The sequence below is a fragment of the Opisthocomus hoazin genome, chromosome 1 (assembly GCF_030867145.1).
Source record: "Opisthocomus hoazin isolate bOpiHoa1 chromosome 1, bOpiHoa1.hap1, whole genome shotgun sequence".
In the NCBI taxonomy this organism is placed as follows: domain Eukaryota; kingdom Metazoa; phylum Chordata; class Aves; order Opisthocomiformes; family Opisthocomidae; genus Opisthocomus; species Opisthocomus hoazin.
In genome coordinates this window covers 12139681-12163987 of record NC_134414.1, presented here as the reverse complement: position 1 = coordinate 12163987, position 24307 = coordinate 12139681, and the positions used below count along the sequence as shown (strand labels likewise).

Here is a 24307-nt window from a genome sequence, read left to right as displayed (position 1 = left end):
AAAAATAAAACTGGGGGTAATGCACCATTTTGTTAAAATAACCTATTTCTCCATAAGAAATTATTCTCACCATGATTGACCACTCCCATAATGAGGTCAGTGAATATACTATGACTAAAATGAGGAAGACAATATATTAATAAAAGATGAACAGTCTTCTCTACAGCTAACAACTTAGTATTTAGTCCATACCCCAGGATTAATGATTAATTAAGGATTAATTCCCCAGGATTAATTGGCATGTGGCTCTGCGGAGAGGGACCTGGGTGTCCTGGTGGACGACAGGTTAACCATGAGCCAGCAGTGTGCCCTGGCTGCCAAGAAAGCCAATGGATCCTGGGGTGCATCAAGAAGAGTGTGGCCAGCAGGACGAGGGAGGTTCTCCTTCCCCTCTACACTGCCCTGGTGAGGCCTCACCTGGAGTACTGTGTCCAGTTCTGGGCTCCCCAGTTCAAGAAAGATGAAGAGCTACTGGAGAGAGTCCAGCGGAGGGCTATGAGGATGGTGAGGGGACTGGAGCATCTCCCCTCTGAGGAGAGGTTGAGGGAACTGGGCTTGTTCAGCCTGAAGAAGAGAAGGCTGCGAGGGGACCTTATAAATGCCTACAAGTATCTGAAGGGTGGGTGTCAGGAGGATGGGGCCAAGCTCTTTTCAGTGGTGCCCAGTGACAGGACAAGGGGCAATGGGCACAAACTGAAGCACAGGAAGTTCCGTCTGAACATGAGGAAGAACTTCTTCCCTCTGAGGGTGACGGAGCACTGGAACAGGCTGCCCAGGGAGGTTGTGGAGTCTCCTTCTCTGGAGATATTCAAGACCCGCCTGGACAAGGTCCTGTGCAGCCTGCTGTAGGTGACCCTGCTTCGGCAGAGGGGTTGGACTAGATGACCCACAGAGGTCCCTTCCAACCCCTACTATTCTGTGATTCTGTGATTCTGTGAAGTCCGGCAAAAAGATGCGTAGAATTTCAATGTTTTGTTTTTTTTTTTAAAAGCAGAATGTAGAATAATTTTCTATCATATTAATTTGTGTGTGTGTATAGATAGATACATATATCTATACATAGACACGCACAAGTATATTTACCATTTCTTGGGATTATGGTCTAATTTATATTAGATGATATTGGGTAAGATCAATGTGATGCCATAGGCCAGTCCCTTCAAGACATTCAAAGCTACCACGTATAGTGATGGTGTAAAACCCGTAGATAACTGGATGGCAATCCTTTAAGTACATACATTTCTAATAATTTGAATATGTTTCCTTGGACAAAAACTATTACCTCATAGTTTCAATATGTCAGACAACATTGTCATTTCCAAAAGGTATGTTGGTAGCAACTGTGGTCCTCAGTCAGGATTGACGCCCTTTTCTATGGTATATGCCATGCAAAGTGAAGGAGTGATAAAATCCAGGATGCATTTATGCTGTCCTTGATTCCTGTCAACGTAATTGCAGCTTCAATTTTATCACTTCTCTTGAAGAAAAATATCTCTACTAATGACAAAGAAATAGTGAGAAATTCTTGAAAGTTATCACTGTAAAATGAGTTTCACTTTTATGCTGAGGCCAACACAGTCTGTAATGCCTTAATTTGGTGGAACTTTCTTAAACATTATTTACAATGGAGGCATGTAGAGTTTGTATTAATTCCTGCCAATTAAAACAGTGTTGATATACTCTTTTAATATTAGTGTAGGTATTAAAATAGAGATAGCAGACCATCAGATGACATCGTTGTGGCAAATAGATAGGCAGGGAATACACAAATAAAACAGCATAGACATATACAATGTCACATGGGTTTTTAATTACTGTTTACATTGATTTAATAAAGTTTAAAATGTATATTCTTACCAAAGAAAACACAGATAACCAAAATATAAACACTAAAATATCAACTAAATTGGCAGCAGGTTTACATGTTCTTATTGCCTGGATGTAGTCGAAGGACCAGAAGCAGCAGAATATGGGCTGAGAGCCATTATCTGGTTTTCCCAGCTTTACAAGTTACTCCATGTCAGCTGAGCCTTGCTAACAACCTACCTATGGGTGGCAAATGCAAGCTAATATGGTTTGTATTAACTGTCCTTAGCCATGGTCTCAGCTAAGACAGATTGCATTCCATCAGCTCCAGGCTAAGTGCACTTCCCTGGACATCTCTGCCTGCAGCAAATCATTGAGTCACAGTAACCTGGTCGGGTGCCCGAAGGGATCGGTTGGCATCCTCAAACAAGTCTTGCAGTGATTGCTGAAGACATGAGCAGCCCAAATTATCTGCCTTCTCCCATGACAGCACTTACTGCTCCTGCAGCAGAGCTGCAAACAAGCAGGACATACGCACCTCCCTGCCCCAGTGCCTCCAGATGACAGTGAAGCCAAACCAGTACAGACATAGTTCAGGATGTGGGAACAGTCCTCCAAAAAGGTGAAGCAAGGCAGGGCTGAGGGCCTTACCCAACCTCAGAAGCATTCAGCAGACAGTGTCTATAAAAGCCAATTCACCATGGAGTTAGGAGATCTGGGTACAGCTTTCACTCAGCAAGACACTTCAGTCCATGCTTCACTTTAGCTCAGCAAATCATCCCTCTAAATGCAACAAAGCCTCCTACATGCTCACCCCACTTCTGAACACCTCACTGAACACCTTGCTTGTAGCCCTACCACCATCCCAGGGTGACCTTGACTAAGCCTATGAGGAGCTCATTGTACCAGGGTGTTGCTGGGGCCAAGAGTTTAGCCAGGTTCAAAGAAGAATTGGAAACTTAAACAAATAACACGATTATCCAGAGCTATTATAGCTAATGCTAACAAAAACTTTGGAAAAGAGGTAAAGCCTCATGCTTCTGGGTGTAGGCCAATCTCTAACTACACTTATTAATAGCCTAAGGCCTCCAGCTACCGAATATCTGCTCACGGTGATCCTCCATGCACTGTTCTCTGAGCCTTGGCTATCATAAAAGAAGGATAAAAGATTAGATGTAATTTCAACCTCATCCAAAACACCAATTTTGTCATTCCCTGAGTTGCTAAACCCCCTCAGCCTGTTCTTTTTTCAGCCTTTAAAACGGGAAATCTTTAGAGGGGAATTGTGAGTGCTTAGAAGCACTTGGGTTTTGGACCCTCTATGAAAACAGCAGTGCTGTGAAGGTATGATTCACAGACCACACACTACCAGTAGCAACAACACTAAGCTTGAATCATGTAAAGATAATAACTGATTGGAGTGAACTTGTTTGCTTCTCAAATTGTAGTCTTTCATGACGTCCGTAGCTAACAAGGCTAAGCCCTTTAAAATTTTCTATCCAAACAGAAGAATGCAAATGACAGCTTGTTTTTCAAAAGAGAATTTATCTTAGTGAAAAAGGCCTCTTATTTAGAAGAAAAAGTTTCAAGGAAAAAAAGACATTTTTCTCCTCAAATTACCCATTTCCACTTTGTGTTTGTGCACGTATACAAACTTTAAAGTTAGAGTTTAAAGACTGATTATAAAAGATTGCATAACATAAGTCTTCTGAATTCTTTGTCTACTAAAATCCAGCTTTTTGGATAGATGACAAATATGTAATACAATTTCAGTGCACATTTGGATAAGAACTCCATCAAATAACATTTTAAGAACTGTAAAATATGTTTTTGTTTTATCAGGATCATCAATAAATATACAAATCATTCATGGATGAGTTTTATACAATACTGAAATTCTGGAGGTTTGCTATCAAAACTGTTAAAGGATCAAACACCTCTAGGCAATGGATAGGGGTCTCCAGCAAAGCTGCCAAGCTGAAACTGTCACTGTGTTCTTTGTTTAAAATATAGTGTCAGTCATGTCCGTGGAATGATTTACTCAAGTGTCTTCAACTGTTTGCAAGTTTGATATCACCTATTCTGGAAAACAGAGAACCCCTGAGACACTGGCATTCATATGCTCTAATGCTGTTATGCTTTCATAACTTCTCATTATCAGAGTCATGGGATAAATCTGAAGTTTTTGCATTCTGGAGTCCAGTTGTATGAAAAAACAAAGCATAGGCTGTGTGCTGCATTCAGTAGATGTGAGTGTACTGATAGGTACAGTGCCATGTTAATGAATTTTTAAAATATGTATCTGTTATAGCTGAATTTGTACAGCCCTCCTAGTGTGGACACATGTAAAGATGCTATATGTTGCTATAACTGCCACTTCTAGTGATGTAACTGCATTCACACTGACTTACATTGATTAAAGCCAAATCACATCCAAATTTAAAGCCACACTGGTTTAGTTTTTGCACTTTGATGGAGACGTGAAACCTCTGAAAGGAGATGTCTGCTTTTTTGCAGTGACTGCTATTTTAAAGATGTCTGGAAACAAGCATAGGGTGATAAATTATCACAAAGAAGACAGTGATTTAAAAACGTATGTAAAACTAGTGCACAACAGAAACACTGTCCTCCCAGCAAGGAGTGAAATAGGGAACAGGACCACTGCGTGAATTTTCGTGCAAAGTCTTTAGCAGCCAGACTAATCCCAGACACACCTCGTGCTGACCTTTACGCACATACACACAAAACTTTCTGGGAGACTTTCTTCCCCCCAGTCCCTTGCTTACTTCACCTCCCAACAGGGCTGCCTGCTGGACCTGGTAATCCTGCTTCCGTACAAAGGGAAAGAGCCTCCACCTACCTTCTCTCCTTCCCTCCCTGGTTCCTCACTCCCTCTCTCCCCCTCGGGCTGGCAGGATTCCTCGGGCAGAGCATGCAATCAGTTTGCAGGGAGCAGCCGCAGCCACAGGAAAGATGCAGAAGCACAATCAGAAGGAGCACCTCTACAAGCTGCTGGTGATCGGGGACCTGGGAGTGGGCAAAACCAGCATCATCAAACGTTATGTCCACCAGAACTTCTCCCCCCACTACCGGGCCACCATCGGGGTGGACTTTGCCTTGAAGGTGCTGAGCTGGGATGCCGAGACTGTGGTACGGCTGCAGCTCTGGGATATTGCGGGTGAGTACAGAGGAGAACGCTTTGCCCCATAACCTGTCCAGAGACAATATAAAATATAGACCCAAATTTGTTTATACCAGTCTTTGAGTTGGAAACTACCGGTGCCTATGTGGTGAGGGAGAGGAGACCAAGGACAGAAAACTTAAAGGGCAGATTGACATTTTGGCGTTTCCCTAAAGCCAGCAGACCCCCAAACAAGGGGTGTCAGAGTGTGAAACGACCTGTCTGGTCGCTCTCCCAAGCCCTAAGACCCGTGCGGGGACATGGGCACCTCTTTGCAAATGCCAGTTCTTCCCCTGCAGCTGCCACTGTTCAGCTTCCCTCGTTAGCCTAACAGATCTGTGTGATGGGAGGAAGGGTAGCAAGAATTTCCTGTCGGATCTGTTCAATTTGGTGGAAGAGATGAGGGATTCAATAAGATGGTTAAAATTATTTTTATAGTTTAAAAAATAAGGAAACAGTATCACTGAGTTACTTTATCAAAATATCTTCCTTCTTCCTTTCCTTCCTCTCTCTCCTACCTTCCTTCCTTCAGCCCAATGAAATGTAAACTACTTCAGACATGCTTTGGAAAGGGAAGAGTTTCTATTTGGCACTAGTCCTGGTTGTTAGAAATTAATTTACTCATGTTTCCTTGTCCTTATTCCAACATCAGGCAAAAAAAGATAATTTACTCTGTGTGGAAAAAAAAGAATAAGACCAGCTATCCTTGCATGCTTACATAATTAAAAAACATAGAATCTGATATTATTGCTCTCAGTGCTTTGGAATTGTTACACTTGGCTTCCAATTAAACCCACAACTTTTTTTTGCCACCCCCCCTTACTAGGATTCAATCATTTTTTTTTCAGTCCACAAAATAGAAGTTTGTCTTGATGGTGTATTTCACATGATATAAGTAATCATTTTTTATTTAATGTATGTAGGAATTCAAGTACAGGTATAACACAATAGCTTACAGCAAAAAGGAAATGTGTTTTGAAAATTCAAGTAAATTAAGAAGCTGCGTTCGTTAAGTAAGGAAGAGAGGTGAACATTTTACCAGTTGTTAGGCAACTCTGCCAGCCTGTGGCCTGAGCTGTGGGTTCAGTGATCTAGTCTGCAACAGCACCGAGCAAACCTAGTGAAATGAGAAAATTCTTGACATTCTTATCGGCGGAAGGAGTGCCTTTCTTCTCCACTTAACTGCCTCATGTCTTAGCTCTGAATTTGGCACCAAGGTACTAAAGCTTATGCAACATTTCTGCTCCATGCAAAACATGCATAGCCTCAGCTTTTTTTGCATATCAGTATAGTCTTATGGGTTTATGATATTAAATACATATATGCTCAGTTTTCTTTATTAGGAGTTGGAATAGTGGGGAAAGCATTGCTTTTATTGCTCACCAGTGACCGATTATAAAAATAAATACACAGCCAGCAAAACTTTTCCACATGAGAAAGAACATTTAATAGGAAATTCTGAATGCATCAGGCAATTAAAGAATCTGTTTTGCATGCCTTATTTCAGAGATTTATTGCACTACTAATCATGTGCTGGCAGATCATATGATGTAGCTTTCAGTCAGGCTGCAGAAGCAATTACACCAAGTTGTAGTACTGAATGACTAGCATGCTTTCTGAGTTATCACACATGACAGAGAGAATTACAACATAGTACTAAATTTCATATGAATTGCTCAATTCAAAGCATCGCTGTGAAGGTCAAGACTGTGGCCGGTAATAAAAAGAGTTGCTGTCTCAGTCTTAATGACTTCTGTGTAAGGCGCTTTAGCTGTTGATGGCTGTACATAGAAAATAGGTTCTGTAAGCAGCACACTGAATTCAGAGCAGGGTGGTGCTGGCGGAGAAGTTATCATGAATAGGACTGGTGAGAAAAAATGTTTAAAAATGAAAGCAAAGGAAAACTGATTGGAAGGGCCCTTCTGGAGTACTGTATCCAGTTCTGGGCTCCCCACTTCAAGAAAGATGAGGAGCTACTGGAGAGAGTCCAGCAAAGGGCTATGAGGATGATGAGGGGACTGGAGCATCTCTCCTACGAGGAGAAGCTGAGGGAGCTGGGCTTGTTCAGCCTGAAGAAGAGAAGGCTGAGAGGGGACCTTATAAATGCTTATAAATATCTGAAGGGTGGGTGTCAGGAGGATGGGGCCAAACTCTTTTCAGTGGTGCCTGGTCATATGTCATCACTTACAGAATGGAAATACGCGAGGACAAGAGATAAGAAAATAAAACCTTTGGTCACAGAACATCCCCTCTCTTTCGACGGAATCTCTGTTATTAGGTCATGTTTATCTTTGGGGGTAAAGCAATAAATTTTCAGTCTCTAACAAAGCTGAAGGATGTTGGCTTGGCATTTAGGACATCTTGAATTGAAGCAAATATATCAATACATTAAAATATATGTATATGTGTGCATGGTTTTATGTGTATATATATATATGTATCAGGTATCATTTTTGCTCTTACATCCTCTGCCCTCCCTCCGTTATACAGCCGGTGAACTTACTACTAAGCGTAATGTGTACTCTTCCTTGCACTTCACCACGTGGATCAGTAGGTAGGAAATTGTTAAACAAACTAGAAACAGTTTTCTCAAAAATGTTGTGAGTAAAACTACTGTCAAGCTGATCTACGTTATCAGTAGGATTTAGAGGCATGGTGACTTCATGGGAGGAGGGACGTACTCCAGCAGTGGTAGGACCAAGCGGTTTGCCCTTGTTTACCCTTACAGACATAAGAAGAAAAAGCAAATTTTGTTCATCTGGTGTCCTCTCGTTTCATAGTTAAATGTAGTTTATATTTCTATAACATATTTTTCTGTATTCTTTCATCTGGTAAACAGAACTATTATAAGATCTAATAGCTAAATGCTGAAACTGCATTTATTTAGGTGAGAGAGATAACTAAGGATAGTTAAGGATAACTAAGCATTAGAAGAAATAATTCAGGGATAAAGTAGGTTCTGCTTCACAAGTTATTACATTAAGACTTGGGGTTTTTTCCTGAAGCTGTGGATGTTAGGCAGGAATCGATGGACAAAACTTCGTAGTTTATGATAATATCGATAGCAACACACTAGAATTAAAATGTATGGATTTATGTCTGATCCAGTGAAGTGCCTAAAGTTTCAAGTGACTGGCTTTTTGCTCTTGCGTGTGGGAGGAGAAATACATGGTAAAATTCTCCTTGTCTTTAATTTCCTCCCAAAGATTCCATTTTATTTCATTGAATGTCCCAAATTCTCACTTTTCGTGTTCATGTCCCTGTTAAAGTGTTCCATCACCTCTACTGCTGTCTCCTACATCTTTAAATCTTGCTCCTCAGTCAAATTTTTTATACCTTTATCTTTTCTGCTGCCTCTGTGTGAATATGCTTTAAATTCATTAACAGCTTGTTAGAAGGAAAACTTTAAAGGAAACTCTTAATCATATTTTGAACAAGACTGCTGTGGTGGGGTTGGCCTGGCAGATGCAGGCTGGGACCGCTTCTGAAGAAACTAACTATTATAGACAGAAGATCTGGGTGTATTTGCTTTCACTTCTTTGCAAGGCTGCTCTCAGTCCACTGTCTGTGTTTCATGTCCACACAGCCCTGAGATTTCTCTGAAGACCAGCTTTAGCTGCAGATCAGATTTACTGCAGGGAGCAGCTCTGTGAGGGCAGTGGAGGACAGACAGCAGCACTTCAGAGTCTTCCCCTTCCCCTGATGATTTTTCACAGCCACTTTAGCATCACTGTTATCCCTCCTGCTGCGTATGTGTGGGCTCGATTATTCATTGCTATCAAAAATGTATTGGTTTGCTTTTACAAGGCTGGATCTCATTTCATGAAGAGTTGGACCAATGTGTTGGAGACATCCACACAACCCCAGTCTCGAAAGAACAGTTTAATTTCCTTTACCTGTAACTTTCACCTTCAGAAACAGCAGTCTTTGCACAGATAAAGGCAAATGTCTCTGCAGTTGTAAAGTTTTTAAAACTGTTATGCTCCAGAAGGAGTTATCGGACTGTTCACTAATGCCAGGCACAGCTCTTCCTCAGCGGTTTAGACTTTTAGTGGCTGCTAAGCAAAGCAGTACATATGCATAAATAAGATAGTCATGGTGATTTCTAGGCTAAGTTACCTTGAAATTACTGTTCTGCAAACACAAACAAGTCCCTCGCTGTGGTGGTTTCATTTCAGTATAGATCTGTGGTGTGATCTGTGGGCCTGATCCTGTGCACAGCCTGATTTTCGGCATTCTGGGGTGGTGAATACAGCCTCAAGGCTGGCTGAAGTTTCAACCCATAAAGGCAATGACTTGAATTCAAAGGTGAAAATTATGAAAGTTATTTTGAAGTGAAAGGTAAAAAATGTTTAAATATTCTCCACAAATTCCAGTTTCTTGGTGTTGGCTAAAGGCCCTCTGTAAAGCATGGTGGTTCCCAGAAGGTTTTGCCTCTCATTTATGAGGGAAGTAGCAAGAAGCAAAGCCCATTCTAAAACTGGGTGTTAGGCAGTTTTAATCAATTTTCATTGCACTATATTTCAGGTATTGTGGCCAAGATCTGAGTTTTAGCACTTTATCATTAGTTTTTACAGCTTCATCAGAGATGATAAAGGTTAGTGGAAACTGTAGATTTCTGTACAAGTCATGCTGGCAAATTTATGTGGAGTGCATTTTGATATGCTATGAAAATTCAGCTGTTGATTACTTTAAGCCCATGAAATGATACCTTTCGCTGCCACAGAGGTGCCACTGTGATCAGGATGAATGTGCAGGCAGGTGCCATTCAGACAGGGAGTCTTTCCCTTTAGTGGAAATCTTGTTGCTTTGGCACTTTGGTCTCACTGGTTTCACCTCAAAATAGGGTAGAATTCATCTGGTTTAACAATTCGACATCTTGTGCTGAACCATCTGAGATAAGCTACTCGCCCTAGGCTCGCCAGGGGTTTGAGGGTAAAGACTGAACGCCTCCATAAGGAAGCTTATGTGACCACTCTTATATGTCTGATTTTGCTGAGAAGATGCCCTCAAGATATCTTTTCTCAGTCTATGACTACAAAGGGGCCCTAATCTTAGACAGACTCCGTTAATTTTTTGGAACCAAAATTAGGCTGATGAATCCCAACAATGAGCACCGTCTCAGCGAGCAAAGGCCATGAGACTCATGGGGTTTGATGCCAGATGCCCGTGGCCTTGCAAGGGAAGCAGTAAATCGCAATTGGCCAGATCAAACAAACATTTCACAAGTTTCTGACCCTTCCAATGAAAAGCAAAACCCATGTTCACCCATTCCTCTTGCAATAAAGTAGATGCTAATGTTCAAGATTGCCTGTGAAATATCACTGAATACCTAACGGTTGGTCTATTTGCTAGCCTAATAGCTGCCTAAGCCGTTGTGTTGCTGAAAACCTAATGCCATATTCTGACACCTTTAATACATCAAACAGTGCCTATTTTCATGAGTAAATATGTTAAGTGAAAAAGTTTTAGGAATCTCATCTATTAATTTGTTCACATAAGTGTTTAGCAATTGTTCACATAAGCGACAATCTTTGGAAAAAAGAGTCCTCCTGGATCCTTAGATGCAATATTTAGCTCTCCAAGCACAATGCAAACACTAGAGATCACTTTTTTCACAATTAAATTAAGTAAAAGTAAAGCAATTATGCAAATGACACAAAACTAAAAATCTCTGGTTTACAAACCACCTCTTTTTCCATTCAAAGTTTCATGTCTTTATGCCAAGTGTGTTCATATATTAATTACAACTGATAGTGAAAAAGATCACTTCAAAAAGGGTTTAGGCACTTTATTCAGCCAGCAGCTCCATTCTTTCTCTTTCTTTGAAGTGATTGATAATGGAAATTGAAGGGCTCTGTCCTCTTGCATAAAGCTGCTTTTATAAACACGGTGGCTTTTCTATGCAGTGAAAAACATATCTGCAAAAGCAGCAGGAAGCAGGAGGAGGAATCTGCATCATACCATTTGTCCGAACTTTGTGGGTCACTACTAGCCAGAAGATCGCATCATAAGAGTCCTTTATTCCTCTGATAATGTTGATTGGTTGTGATGAATGATTTTATGCTGCAAATTAATTATTTAGTTCATGATGTATGACAATGTTTCCCACCTGTCTTAGACATCTGTGTCCCAATAAATACACGTAAGACTCAAGTTTAGCGATTCTTACATCATCTACAGCTCATCTACAGTGCAATCATCTCAAGAGCTTTGCATAAGTATAAAGTATCACTGAAATACAATATGCATCAAAAACTAACTGTATATGTTGCTGCTTGCCTCACTGCTAAGTTTCTAATCAGATCTTGACTTTTGTTTGAAGGCACCTTCTTGCAGATGAAAAAAATTGCTGAACAAGAAGATTATTGAGTAACACATGACTTAGCCATTCATCTGATTAGCCCACTGATAGGAATCATAAGACATTTTAATAAGGCATAGCCGTAAGAAATTTTCAGTATGACCTCGTATTTCCCAGAAATTATATATTTCTATCTTGCTTTGTCATTGGGACACAGTGGTTGTTTAAGGTAAAAAAAAAAAAAGTCTAACATGAATTTGGAGAAGAGAGGCATCCATTTTTGGCTTCTGTATCATGTGAATGACTTTATCCTTGCTGCAACAGCTATTGCATAAAACCAAAGATAAACATGACAAACAGATGATGTTGACCCCATAAGTGCGTTCAGTGCTATTTCCATTAAATGAAACTGTATGGTCTAGAAGACCAGTAATCAGCACTTTTCAGTTCTCAACGCAGCCTTACATTTGACAGCACAATTTGCAGCAGATAAAGCCTTCACAGGTAATCTTCCTAGGGTCAGAGGCAGACTTCCAATCTCCTTGTCTTCCTAACCTGTGCAAAATTATGCACATTGAGAAAATAAGGTTAGAAACAGGCTTCCATTGTGAGAAAATGAGGTTAGAAACAGGTTTCCATTGAATGTTGTGTGTTTTCTTAGCACCTTTTTTCAGCTGTGGAAGCATACATTTAAATATACGAGTTGCCTTGCTTAAAGACTGCTGTTATCGTGAGATGTTTCAGAAATTTATAATTCTTCTTTTTCAGATCACAGCTCAGCAGTAGACATCAATGGAAATTCTATTTTCTTCACTTCAAGAAAAATTCTGTGTAATTTATTTTCATTCTTGGAAACAATTTTTTCAAAGTTCCCATGAAAACAGCATCTATATTGAGAAACACACAGCTGACCAACACAAAACATCCTGACGTCAAGTGTGTTTTTACACTGTTAGTCATATAAAATGATAGGTATTTACAAACGTCCATGTTCAGAATATATTGTTAGCTCACAAAAATACTGTAAATAACTTCCCAGAAAAGACTTTGAATTCAGCAAATAAAGCCAGTTTCTGAACGGATCTAGTGTGAAACTTCCCCTCCCAGATCTTTTCACTGGAGCAATACAGCTCTTCATATTGCTACTGTGGTGCTATTTCTTAGAACACTTTCCACATTTGTAAGGCTTTAAATTCACCTTGCTGACCTCTGTGTTTTAATTTTCCAGTAAAAATAAACTCATAATGACTCTAATGCCTGATGTGGTTCCAGAGCTCAATTATGTTACTGTTGATTATTATCACTTGCATGAGAATATGCAGGATCCTCTTCATGCATGAACAGATCAATTGTATTAGATGTTTCCCACAAAGTACCACAGTATCAAGAAGCTTCCAGTCTGGTACCTAGATTTTTTGTGACTCATGTTTAAAGTCCTATAATGTACACCAAGTCCCTTGGTACCATCCAAGGACCTAGAAATCTGGCAGTTTATGAAGGCTGTACACTGAAATTCAGACTTGTCATGAAGGTATTAAATTTCCTTGGGTGTTTGCTTTAGAACTCATTTTTCATGCTCAACTCTCTCTCATTTTCATACAAATGAGTCTAGCATGGTACTTATCAGTATTTAGACAAAGAGTAGCTTTCCAGAGACCTACAGAAAGCAGTCCTAGCTTCCATGATGTTCTTAGAAAATCTACTATGTGAAATAATGACCTAGATTGGAAGCAGTGATTTTTACACGGTTGTGTTTTTCTTCCCTCTTACTTTCTTCATCACAGGTCAGGAAAGATTTGGAAACATGACCAGGGTATATTACAGAGAGGCCATGGGGGCTTTTATTGTCTTTGATGTTACAAGACCTGCAACGTTTGAAGCAGTGACAAAATGGAAAGAGGATTTGGACTCTAAGTTGGTTCTTCCAAATGGCAAACCTGTGCCGACCGTCCTGTTAGCAAACAAATGTGACCAGGGAATAGATGTTCTTGTGAACAACGGCATCAAGATGGATCAGTTCTGCAAAGAGAATGGGTTCGTGGGCTGGTTTGAAACATCAGCCAAGGTAATGTTTCCATTTCTTTTCAAATGTTTCTCCAAGTACAGAGAGATTGTTTCACTCGGTCATAATGCATATCTTGCAAAGCTCCTGTCTTGCTGGAATTAATTAAAGATGAATTTGTAAATTAATACATGTCTATTTCTTTTAGGCCTTTTATTGCAAAGCAAATGATATGCAACATTGTGAAATGCAGCTGCTCTAACACAATAGGCCAGCAGTAAAGTATGTAACTGGTCAAAAGTTTACTGCGTAATAGCCTGGGGAGGAAGGTGACGTTTGGCAACGCACAAAAGCTACCCATTATCAGTGATATGAGGGTATTGTTCATAATCCTGAACAGCGAATATTATCTCTAAATTTTATATAACCACTTTGCCTGAGAAATGCTGATTTGAGACAATAGCTTTATTGTGCTAGATTCCAGAAAAAAAGTCAGTCCATCATAGCACTTGTGCAATGCTTACTGTTACAAGCTCTCATTCTTAAAAGACTTTTCAAAAAAATCACATATCTGAGGAGGAAGGAAAGATCAGTGGTTAAATGGTCAAAGTGCTGAATGACCTGCTCTGAGGTTCAATTCCTTGCCTTGCTCCAGAATTCCTGGGTGCCCATAAGAAAATGGAGATAAAAATCAGGAAGGCCACTTGGGACTTTCAGAGCAGAAAGGCCCAAAGTACAGTGGTCCTGTGTATCCATCTGAGATTTCTCAGATAATCTCCGTGCATGCAAGGTTTGGAGAGCTGGCATGTGAAATGTTGATTTGAACACAACAGTTCAACTGATATTGTGTTTATTGTATGAAAGCTGGTGTCATCATTAAGAGCTCTAGGGAACATTTGGGTGTTTTAAATGTAAACGGTTTGGCTCTGATTTGACCTAGATTGTTAGTAGAATAAAAGTGAAATGCTACATTCAATTTTTCAATTTCTTTTAAGCACTTCATGAAAGTTACGTAAGAACCTTTGGAGTGTATACTTTATTTACTTTTCTGGTCTTGACTCCTTCTTTAAGCATTAATATTCAAAAGAAGCCTCACTTGTAATAAGCAGAAGAGCAGATGACTAGCACTGTGTACTAAACTGCCTCAGGTGTTGCATGAATTTTGGTTTGACATTGCGGCCTTTCGGTATTTAAAGGGGGCTTATAAGAAACATAGGGACATACTTTTCAGCAGGGCCTGTTGTGATAGGACAAAGGGCAATGGTTTTAAACTAAAAAAGGTTAGATTTAGACTAGATATGAGGATTAAAATCCTTACAGTGAGGGTGATGAAACACAGGAGCTGGTTGCCCAGAGAGATGGTAGATGTCCCATCCCCAGAAACATTCAAGGTCAGGTTGGATAGGGGTCTGAGCAACCTGTCTAGTGGAAGATCTCTCTTCTCATTGCAGGAGGAGTTCAAAGAGCTGACCGTTAAATGTCCCTTCCAACCCCAGCTATTCCATGATTCTATGTCTTTATGGTCATTGTCTTTACTTTCCTACTGAATGGGTCTCAAAACTAGTCACTGTTTCTTCAAAATGTCATTTTTAGGGAGACATTTTGGTCTACATCACTGTGTAAATTATCTTACTCTACAAATAGGGTACTTCCCATTCCTTCATGTGCAGAACCTGGTTTGAATTCAGGTCTGTGGTTCTCTGCTGATTTGTGCTGGGTGAGGCCACCAGAATCCAGTGTTCCTTTCTAGGATAAACTAACATTTACTGAGGACATTGTCTAATTCTGGTTTAAGAAAGTGGCCAAGATCTCTTACATCAGCTTCTTCATGATAATTGTATCAGAAAGATAACTATTCCAGAAAAAAATAAATAAGAAAACCCAGAGAGTGAAGCATTTGGAATGGCAGCTGTCAGTAGAAGATAAGGAGAGTTCACAGTTAGGAGATTAGGAGATTATTACAGAACAAACTTCTTATTTGTATAAGGATTACATATTCTGGCCCTTTCCAATATTCTGTTAGGTGTCTAAGCATCTTTCAGGCCACAAATAACATGAAATATCTGGTTATGAGTATTTGGTATCCAGTTCACCAGTGATGTGTAAGACGGTATATGGCTGTTCTTCAGAATTCTTCAGAATTGCTTTTTCTCTATTTCTGACATGTACGTGACTCTACATTTCTCGGGGACAAGAACTAATTTGCTGCAAACTGAGGCCTGAGGGCAAAACCACTACAAAAATCATGTGGAGAGAAATGAATAATGGATTGTTTTAAAATGCCTGCATCTAAAAGACTTTCAAAAAGAATGAGAGTGAACGGATGGAGCATTCTTTAGAGGATACAGGGCCATAGTTTCATTATTCTGTGTTTGGATTATCAAAGTCATGCAGCTGGTTGCTGCTCTTTGGCCCATGAGAAAGTAATCTGTACCATTAATTCTACACATCAGTACCCAGCAAGCACCAGTCCACCTTTTAAAAAGAACAACCACGTTTATTATGCCAAGGGCCATTGCAGGTCATGGTAGAGAATGGATGTACAAACAATTTCAAAGGTCACAAAGAGATTTTACCATGATGATGGAACCAGTCTCAGGCAGAACTATGGAATTATAAAGGACATGTAAAGTTTAAAAAAGTCACAGCTGCGGAAAAGTTTTTGAAGTTTTTCTAAGCCACATACAATTAAGATTTTGAGTTGTTTTAAACAAAGGAAATAACTACATTCTTCTTAGTTTTTTTTAAGCCAGAAACACAAGCAGTCCTCAGGTTACCAGTGCAATCCTGTAGGAACAGAAAGAAATCCAGCTATGACAAGTCTTATCTTCAGAAGCTGCTGTGAAGGGAGCAGTGAGAGCTGAGGACACATGACTGTTGTCAGACTGTTCTCTGCTGCTGTAGCCTAAAGGCTGAGAATAGTTATTCTGCAATCCTCATACCTGATTTCCACCCAGAATGGGATGCTCCTGACTTTAAAATGACGCTAAGACAAGTAATTCTACTAAATATGGTAGAAACACGACATTTAGTCTAAGTTAGATCGGTATAACTTCCCCACTAGATCTAAGATCTGAACTAAAACCAACACATTTTTTTCTAAAAAAAAGTTATTATTACTGCTATGTTAAAATACTGGATGTTACATGTATCTGGTGTTCTTTCAGCCTAGGGCATATTAAATAATTGAACTTGGATCTGGGGAAAATAAAAACCTAGCTATGTTTGCTATAGAGAATAGAAACTCTTCTCTGAAGCAGAAGAACACTGACAGAGAAGTCATCATATTGCAGCTAGCAGTTTTAGCAGTTCAAATAAGTAATAACTCTTTTTTATGGTATCCTGGAATAATTAGATCTCTGGAGGTTTTCTGGAGACGTGCTTGGAAATGTTATAGCCTTCAGAGCAAACTGAATATGATTTATGCATTTTGGAAAAACAAAGGTGATTACTTATAAAAACACACCTCTTAGTTCTGGTTGCCTTGCAGAAAGTGGCATGCTATATATGAACCTACCATATTTCAGGCTGTCAATGATTTGAAATTTTCATCTGTAGCACTGGCAATTTACACCAAAAAACATCACTGTATTATTCCCTGGTGCTGTTTTTCTTAAATTAACAACTTCAGTATAGAACATCTGAACCACCTAATGAATTCTCATGTATTAGTTTTGATTCTCACATTGATCTAAAGGAAATACTCAGCCTGTTCCAATCTTCTGCTCCCAGCAAAGATAGAAGAATTTGTTCTGATATTTTGCCATGAAAGAAGAGCCTTGCTGGGCAAGAGCACAATGCATTATAGTCATAAGTTATACATATCATCATATATTTGGTGAAGAGCCTGGTCTTTTTTATATGTGCATATTTATTTTGCTCATATTAATTGCAGTCTGAAAGGTACATTCTCAGATAGTCGCAAAATAACCCTTCAAAGTAAACTCTTTAATAAATTTCATGACCACAACTGTTGTGAAAGACATATTTTTTTTAAAGGAAGGAATTTTCTTCTTCCTGTCACACATATAATTATCCAGCATGTGGCCAGAGTAGCTGAGAGCTCCACTCATAGTTCCAAGCCTTTAAACTGTTTTCACCACAATTCCTAGTTCAAGGAGGCAAGCTTTTGACTTGGATTAGAAAAGCTGCAATTTCAAGCTTATTATCACTTCATAATGCAAACGGAACTTGTGCATCAAAACAGACAGGTCAGGCAAGACTAAATGTGCTTGAAAATATCTACTTCAGAAATAACTTGAAATACCTTATGACTGACCATAGCTTGCTGCTATTATGCCCAAATTTAAATCACAAGTTCTTAAGTTCTTCTGACTGGACAATTTTTATGACAGTTTTAAAAAACAAACTATACGATAGATTTGCAGAGGAACAGGTTATGTGGTTTGAATTTTCATAAAGACAAACGAGGTTTGGACATGTGTTTGGGTTAGGCTGGCACACTACAGCTAATATGCTGATTTGGTAACTGAAAGCAAAACAATCCATTTGAGACTGCCAGACCCAGTTAGGGAAGTATGGCTCCCTACATTGTCTTTTTAATTCACTCAAAAAAAAAAGTCTAACCAATCTCATTGCATAGACCTTTAAAGAATATTTCATCTTCTGCCACAATCCAAGAAATGAAGATGACACCTAAGGCAGAAGCTTTCAGATCAGATATGCAGTCACTCTGCAGAATCCTTTCCTGTAACTAAAAGAAAAGGAGTTCCTTCAGATTGTCCCAGAGGTGTTTGAGCTGTCCTGTAGCTCTCTGGATCACTTTTATGAAATACATTATTTAGTGCTGGCCAAAAGCTGAAAATTCACAGAATCGCAAAATTGTTGAAGTTGGAAGGTCATTCAGTGAAAGAATTTTGTTCATAATATCCAACCATCTGTAAGAATTCAGTCACAGTAATGATATTGTTCTCAGGGTTGCAGTCATAGCGGTTCACATCCATAAATTTCATGTTTGTGTGTCCAGATGGCTTTTAACTTGAATGGTTGTGTAGCAGTACAACAGGAGCAATACAACACAACATCTTAATAAGGCTCTGCTGTCAGCAGTTTCCAGGGAAGCTCTGCTTAGGGAGTGTGTGGAGCCATCCCCTCAGATTGCTTGGTCCAGGGGAGTGCAGGTTAAAACATCTTGAAAGTCATATTCCTCTCCCTGGATTTTAATGTGTTACAGAAATAAAATGTGGAAACTATGTGATTCTCACTAGGTTCCCATCTAATACCTGAATATTTCAGAATTTGTAAATGCTTGCTTAAGGGAAGCTTTCCTTCAGCTCTAGTAGAAGAGTCTAAGGTCCTGTCTGTAAGTGGTGCTGGCTTAGACCTCCCCAAATGCACATGTTTGCTAGCTACACCTGCGTACACGTTGTTCTTCACACTGACTTTCAAGGTAAGACTCAAAACATCAGATTCAGTCAGAAAAAGAAATTAGCCAAATGTACAAAAAGGGCAGCTTGATACTTGATAAAATACAACCAGACAGACAAATCTAAGATATCTGCATCGCAAAGAAAAAAAGTTTCATTTGGAAGTGAGACAGGCCTGTAAAACTAGCAAAGGCCTTTTTTCTTCTGTAAAGAGCAAAGAGCCAGTCTAGTCTGAGGGGATTTATTTCATATATTAGAGTGCTCTACATGTTAATGTTCTGCATCTGCATTAGAGCAGACAGATAAGGGGGAAGGCAATCCAGAACGCAAAGCTTGCTGAGCTTATGTACTGCTTTGAGATACATTCAATAAAGTATTTATTTTCCATTCAGTTGATTGTTGGATTACAAGACTACGAAATTATTTCACACAGCAGTAGGTTCAAAGGTTTTAAATCATGCAACTCTACTTCCCTGCCCTGAGCTGTTATCCTTTCCCTAAAACTGCCCTTTGAAAACACACATTTGAAGGAGATAGATCTACAGAAGAAGAGGGAAAAAAGAGAGAAGAGAAGAAGAGGAGAAGAGAAGAGAAGAGAAGAGAAGAGAAGAGAAGAGAAGAGAAGAGAAGAGAAGAGAAGAGAAGAGAAGAGAAGAGAAGAGAAGAGAAGAGAAGAGAAGAGAAGAGAAGAGAAGAGAAGAGAAGAGAAGAGAAGAGAAGAGAAGAGAAGAGAAGAGAAGAGAAGAGAAGAGAAGAGAAGAGAAGAGAAGAGAAGAGAAGAGAAGAGAAGAGAGAAGCAGGCAAGAAGACAAGGAACAAAAAAAGAAAGGAAAGTGAAGGAGAAAGAAAAAAGTCTGAACTGCAACAGTCTTCAAAATTCCTGTGTTTTGTGTAGCACAAAAGCCTTAAGGGAGATGACAGTTAAGGCATTTCGACACAGAAACCCACTGAATGACATCGTTTCGCTCTTTTGTCTCACCTATATTTTCCTTCTTTTTTGAAACATAATTTATTTAATTTTTAGGTGTAATTGGGGCTGTTGCCATGTTTCAGTACAATTAGTACGGTGTCTGTGATTATTCCTCTCTGTCCAATATTACGCTCTGATTATTGGTGTCATTGTATTTGTTGAGTAGATTTTCACCTGCTCCTTTTTCTGTGTCCTTCTCTAGATTGCCTTTCAGCACCTCCTGCTCTCCAAAATTGCTAGGTGTCCATGTGTCTGTGGATAGCAGATCACCTTCTACTGTCTGCAGCTGCTTTGCTGCCTAGCAGAATATTGATTTTTTTTTTTTTGCAAAACACATTGTAGGAGGAGAGGTGCAGAACTCAATATTTCATTAGACAGTCCAGAATACGGCCATGTCTGATCCACAGACCTGGGACATGGAGTAGACACTGTAGGATTAGGGTTGTAAGAAAAGGCAATAGCAGCATCAGAAAGGAAGCGGTCAAGGCATACAGCTGGGACAGCAGGAGTTGCTTTTGTTGGCGTGAGCACAGATTCCTTGCAGCGAGTGACTTTACATGTTACTTCTCATATGTACCACGTACCAGTTGTCATCTGAACCATGGGAGAAGGCTGGAGCTAGACATAAGCTAAAAACCAGCTGTGCTGTCTGCTGGAGTCACCCATGGTCTCCTGCTTCCCTTGCACCCCAACAGAAATTTTCGTCCACACAGCTTAGATAGTTCGTATAAATGTTCAGGATAAGAAAATGCCTCTCTGATCCGACATGCACTACGGACAGGACTTTGTATTCCTTTCTTTTGATACAGAACAAAAGGCAGAATTTTAACTGCATGGGTGCAAAAGCTTTAAGCAGTGAATTCTCATAAACCAGACTATTTTGCTTGAAGAAGTAAGAGCTCCGTCACAAATATGGGTCAAATTCAGCAAATCATTTAATTAAAAAGGAGAAACAGCAATGCAGAAAAAGACAAGCTTTTAATTTTTGTATTCCCAAAACTGAATATTTTGAGCTTTTATGTCAAAACAATGCTTGCATGTTCAAATTTGGCTTTCTTCCTCAAAAAAGCTATAGAGGTTTAAAAAAAGGTTCAGTAATCTAATTTCACTTTGGTTTGAGTTCTGGCCGAAGTGAAACATTTTTTCCTTCTGAAGTTTTTAGGCTCAGGTCTGGCACATGAACCTCCATCCATCACCAGTGGGGATGAGGGAGGTCCACCTATACCCATTTTATGCTTTTGTGAGCTTGGGTTCCTTATAAAACACTCTTATAAAACACACATTTTAAGTTTGTGTTAATAGATCTGAAAATTAATTGCTTTGGGCACAATCTCAGATAGTCACTAAGACATTATTGATAAAATGCATGCTGCCATCCCAAGAGAGATGGGTAAATTAAGTGCTTATCAGTCCATTAATAAAGGAAAACACAATGCAAAATATTTTTACATGTGTGTTTTTGTGCATTTAGCAATCCTGTTTTGTTTTCATCTTTCTAAGCAGTACTGAGAGCTATTTTTCATTGTCTATATTTTCTAATAAAATTTCACACTGTTCTGACAAAGACTTTTGGTGCATGCTTGAGGAATTTGCTTGTCTGGTCTGAGCGAGCCATGTGATACAGTAACATTTTAACATCTCAGTACTGTATTGCTTTCTAGGGGTTAGTATGAAAATGACTTGTCCAAAGATTTGGTTTTTAACAACCAACTGATATTCTTTACAGGTAGAAGTTCAAATGTTTAAGTTCACCTTTGTAGTTGAAGAAATCTGCCATATCTTTGCACTAATAAAAATTTTCAGTTAGATCCCCAGATTTCAGCTCTTTACTGTGGTGCACAGGGATGGTCAATAGAGTGTGTGGAGCTTTGCCATTGATTGCAAGACGATTAGAAATCAGCCTCACAGAATCCATTACTTTAGCTTTTGGTCTTCATGTAATTCTACCACCTCTATTGAAACACACACAAATATTTCAGTTACCTTTTTTAATAGTTGAACTTCATACTTAAAGAACTCATCTGACTTTTTTGAATGCACACATGCAAAAAAAATGTTTCACATGTCAGGTTTCACAGGTTATTTTATCAGTGATGCTGAATTGATGCTGAGCATTCAAAGAAGGTAGACCTCATGGCACTGTGTGCATGAGTGTTTATGGTCTCAGTACAACAGGCTCCAGATTCAGCTTGGAAATCTTGGTCAGTCTCAGATTGCAAATGAAAGCATAATCTTTATGGAGCAAGAGGATTATGTGCATATACATAAATATATAATATATATTTTTACACATTTCTATATGTAAGTACATGGGTGTCTGATACAATTTCCCAGAAGACTGAAGCTACAGTGAGGTTTCTATCTCCTGCCATGTAAAATAAGTAATCAATGCCAATAGTTAGAGCAGAATAGTGTCTTTTATACCAGAAAGCCTGACTTTTCATTCCAAACATATCGGTGGCTGTCATTAAAAAAAATCGTGACTTGGTATTACTGCTTATTATATTTGCTTTGCTGAGCTGTGTCTCGCTGATCAGACTGTTTTAGCTTTGCTTATTCTAGAGATTAAGGGTTACTGCAAGTTAAATGTACAGTTGAAATAATGCACATGCAGAAAAAGACGTGCTTTGCCTTTCATTCTAAACCCCTAGAGTGAGGATTTCTGTCTGACAAATGAAACCAATGGTGATACATCTCTTCTGACGCAGTACATTGGAGATAAGTCAGCCTCCACAAAAAATAAGTGAGGACTCTGAATTATACATAACATTTTTTACTGTTTCATGAATAACTTGAGATTGTATCATTTATTCAATGAATCTGGTTCATGACAGGTTTCATTGTGAGCATTGTGTACAGAAATCTTCCTGAAACCTTGGAAAGGCTTTAGAAAATAAATACTATTAATGGTTGTAGTTGTTGATAAGTAATTAATAAGTTGAAAATCAGTGCAACCATTATGCAAGCAGTAAAACATGGATTTGGGCACGTTAGTTCAGACATCTGTCTTTAACATCCCTCTGGCATTTGTTTGTTAAGTTCGTTAAAGAAACCAAATCACCAGGAGTTCGCAGTAATTTAAAGTGACGTCTGAGCATAATTTAAAGTAGATATGAATCAGAGCATACAGATACCGTATCTAACTTTAAAAGTACAGTAAGTGTTAATTAATATTAAATTCTTAAAAGTTGTTTATTAAGGGAAGTAAACTTTTGATGTTGCCTAGAGAAAAGTTTCATTATGCACAGGAAATATGCAGCATGATTTAATTAATATTGACTAATAAGCCTCTCCTTCTCTTTCACTTGCAGGAAAATATAAACATCAATGAAGCTTCCAGATGTTTGGTGAAACACATAATTGATAGTGAGAGTGATCCAGTTCAGTCTGCTGAACCAGATATTATAAAACCACACTTGAATTCCTCCAAGATTGTCAGTTGTTCAGCTTGCTTTAAATCCTAAGAGACTTCCAGACTATTACAAGAGCTGAACTATGATTCACAGTGTATACTTATCCAGCAAAACCAGCCTGCCCAGATTGTCCATAAACCGATTGCCATTTTCTCAAAAACATACTTAAATTTTTCCATAATTTTTTGACAGCTAGAATTTATTATGAGCTGTTCATTGATAGCAACTATTCACAACTATCTTTAGCTACTAGTCAAATAAGACTGTGTTTTCCCAGTTGGGTAGCACCACCAATGATATCAAAACCTATTTCTTTGCAATGTGGTTTCTGAAAGCACCTATTTTTGATGTGACTGCAGCAATACCCTACTTGTCCATTGGTCCTCCAGCCCATCTTCTAAATACCCTGACCAGGAAACTATCATCATCACACTGCTTTGTCGCCTCTCACACTTGAATGATCTTGTTTCATATGAAGAAGATGATGACGACAATGAACATATAGCTGTTCAGAAAGAGACAAGAATGCTCTCAAGTGAAATATTTCCACTACAAATTCAGTCTCCTGGATGAAGTGGCAGGATTCAACATGAAGCAGTCTTTCATGTCGTACGGTTCTCCAGAAGATCTCAGCTTCTGAGACTGAGCGCTGACATAGTATTAGCTGCCCCTTTGTGAAGAGTTACATTCTCATAGTTGTTAGCATTGTCTTCAGGTGAAGCAAAATGGAACAATTCGAGGGTGAGGGGTGACAAAACAGGGAATCCGGGGTACAGTTTCACAGGGGAAGTGGGTGAGAGATTTTAGAAAGTATCTGTTCTAGAAAGCCAGCAATTCCTCTGAAAAAGTCACTGATGTTGTTCCTACCTCTCCATCCTTCATGCCACAGATGTTGCCCCTGTGTGTTTAAAATGTGTATCTTCTACAAGTCCCTATGTACATCCCTCCATTATGTTGATTCTCATACGAAAATTCACTATCCACTCTATCATGTACCAGCTGAACTTTTCAGGAACACATGTGTGTTGAATAGCAGGGTATTTGTTTTCTGAGAACATTCTTCTGAAAAACACAGTTGTATGAATGATCATAGGAAGCAAAACAAAACAATCCTAAGAAGTACTCCTGGAGTATGTGCAGAATATGTTGAGCTGTACTGTGGAAATGAAATGGTTGAGTTGAGCTGTACTGTGGAAATGAAATGGTTGATTTACAGAGTCTCACAAAATATGCATGTTGGTGGA

At 39.1% G+C, this 24307-nt stretch overlaps 1 protein-coding gene across 1 annotated transcript; it reads left to right on the top strand.

The window, feature by feature from the left end:
• The first annotated feature begins 2612 nt into the window (after positions 1-2612).
• Positions 2613-23114, top strand: RAB38 (RAB38, member RAS oncogene family). Its single transcript, XM_009932560.2, is given in 4 exon segments — positions 2613-2716; positions 4722-4984; positions 13076-13356; positions 22962-23114. Coding segments are annotated over 4 exon segments (801 nt in total).
• Positions 23115-24307: the final 1193 nt, after the last annotated feature.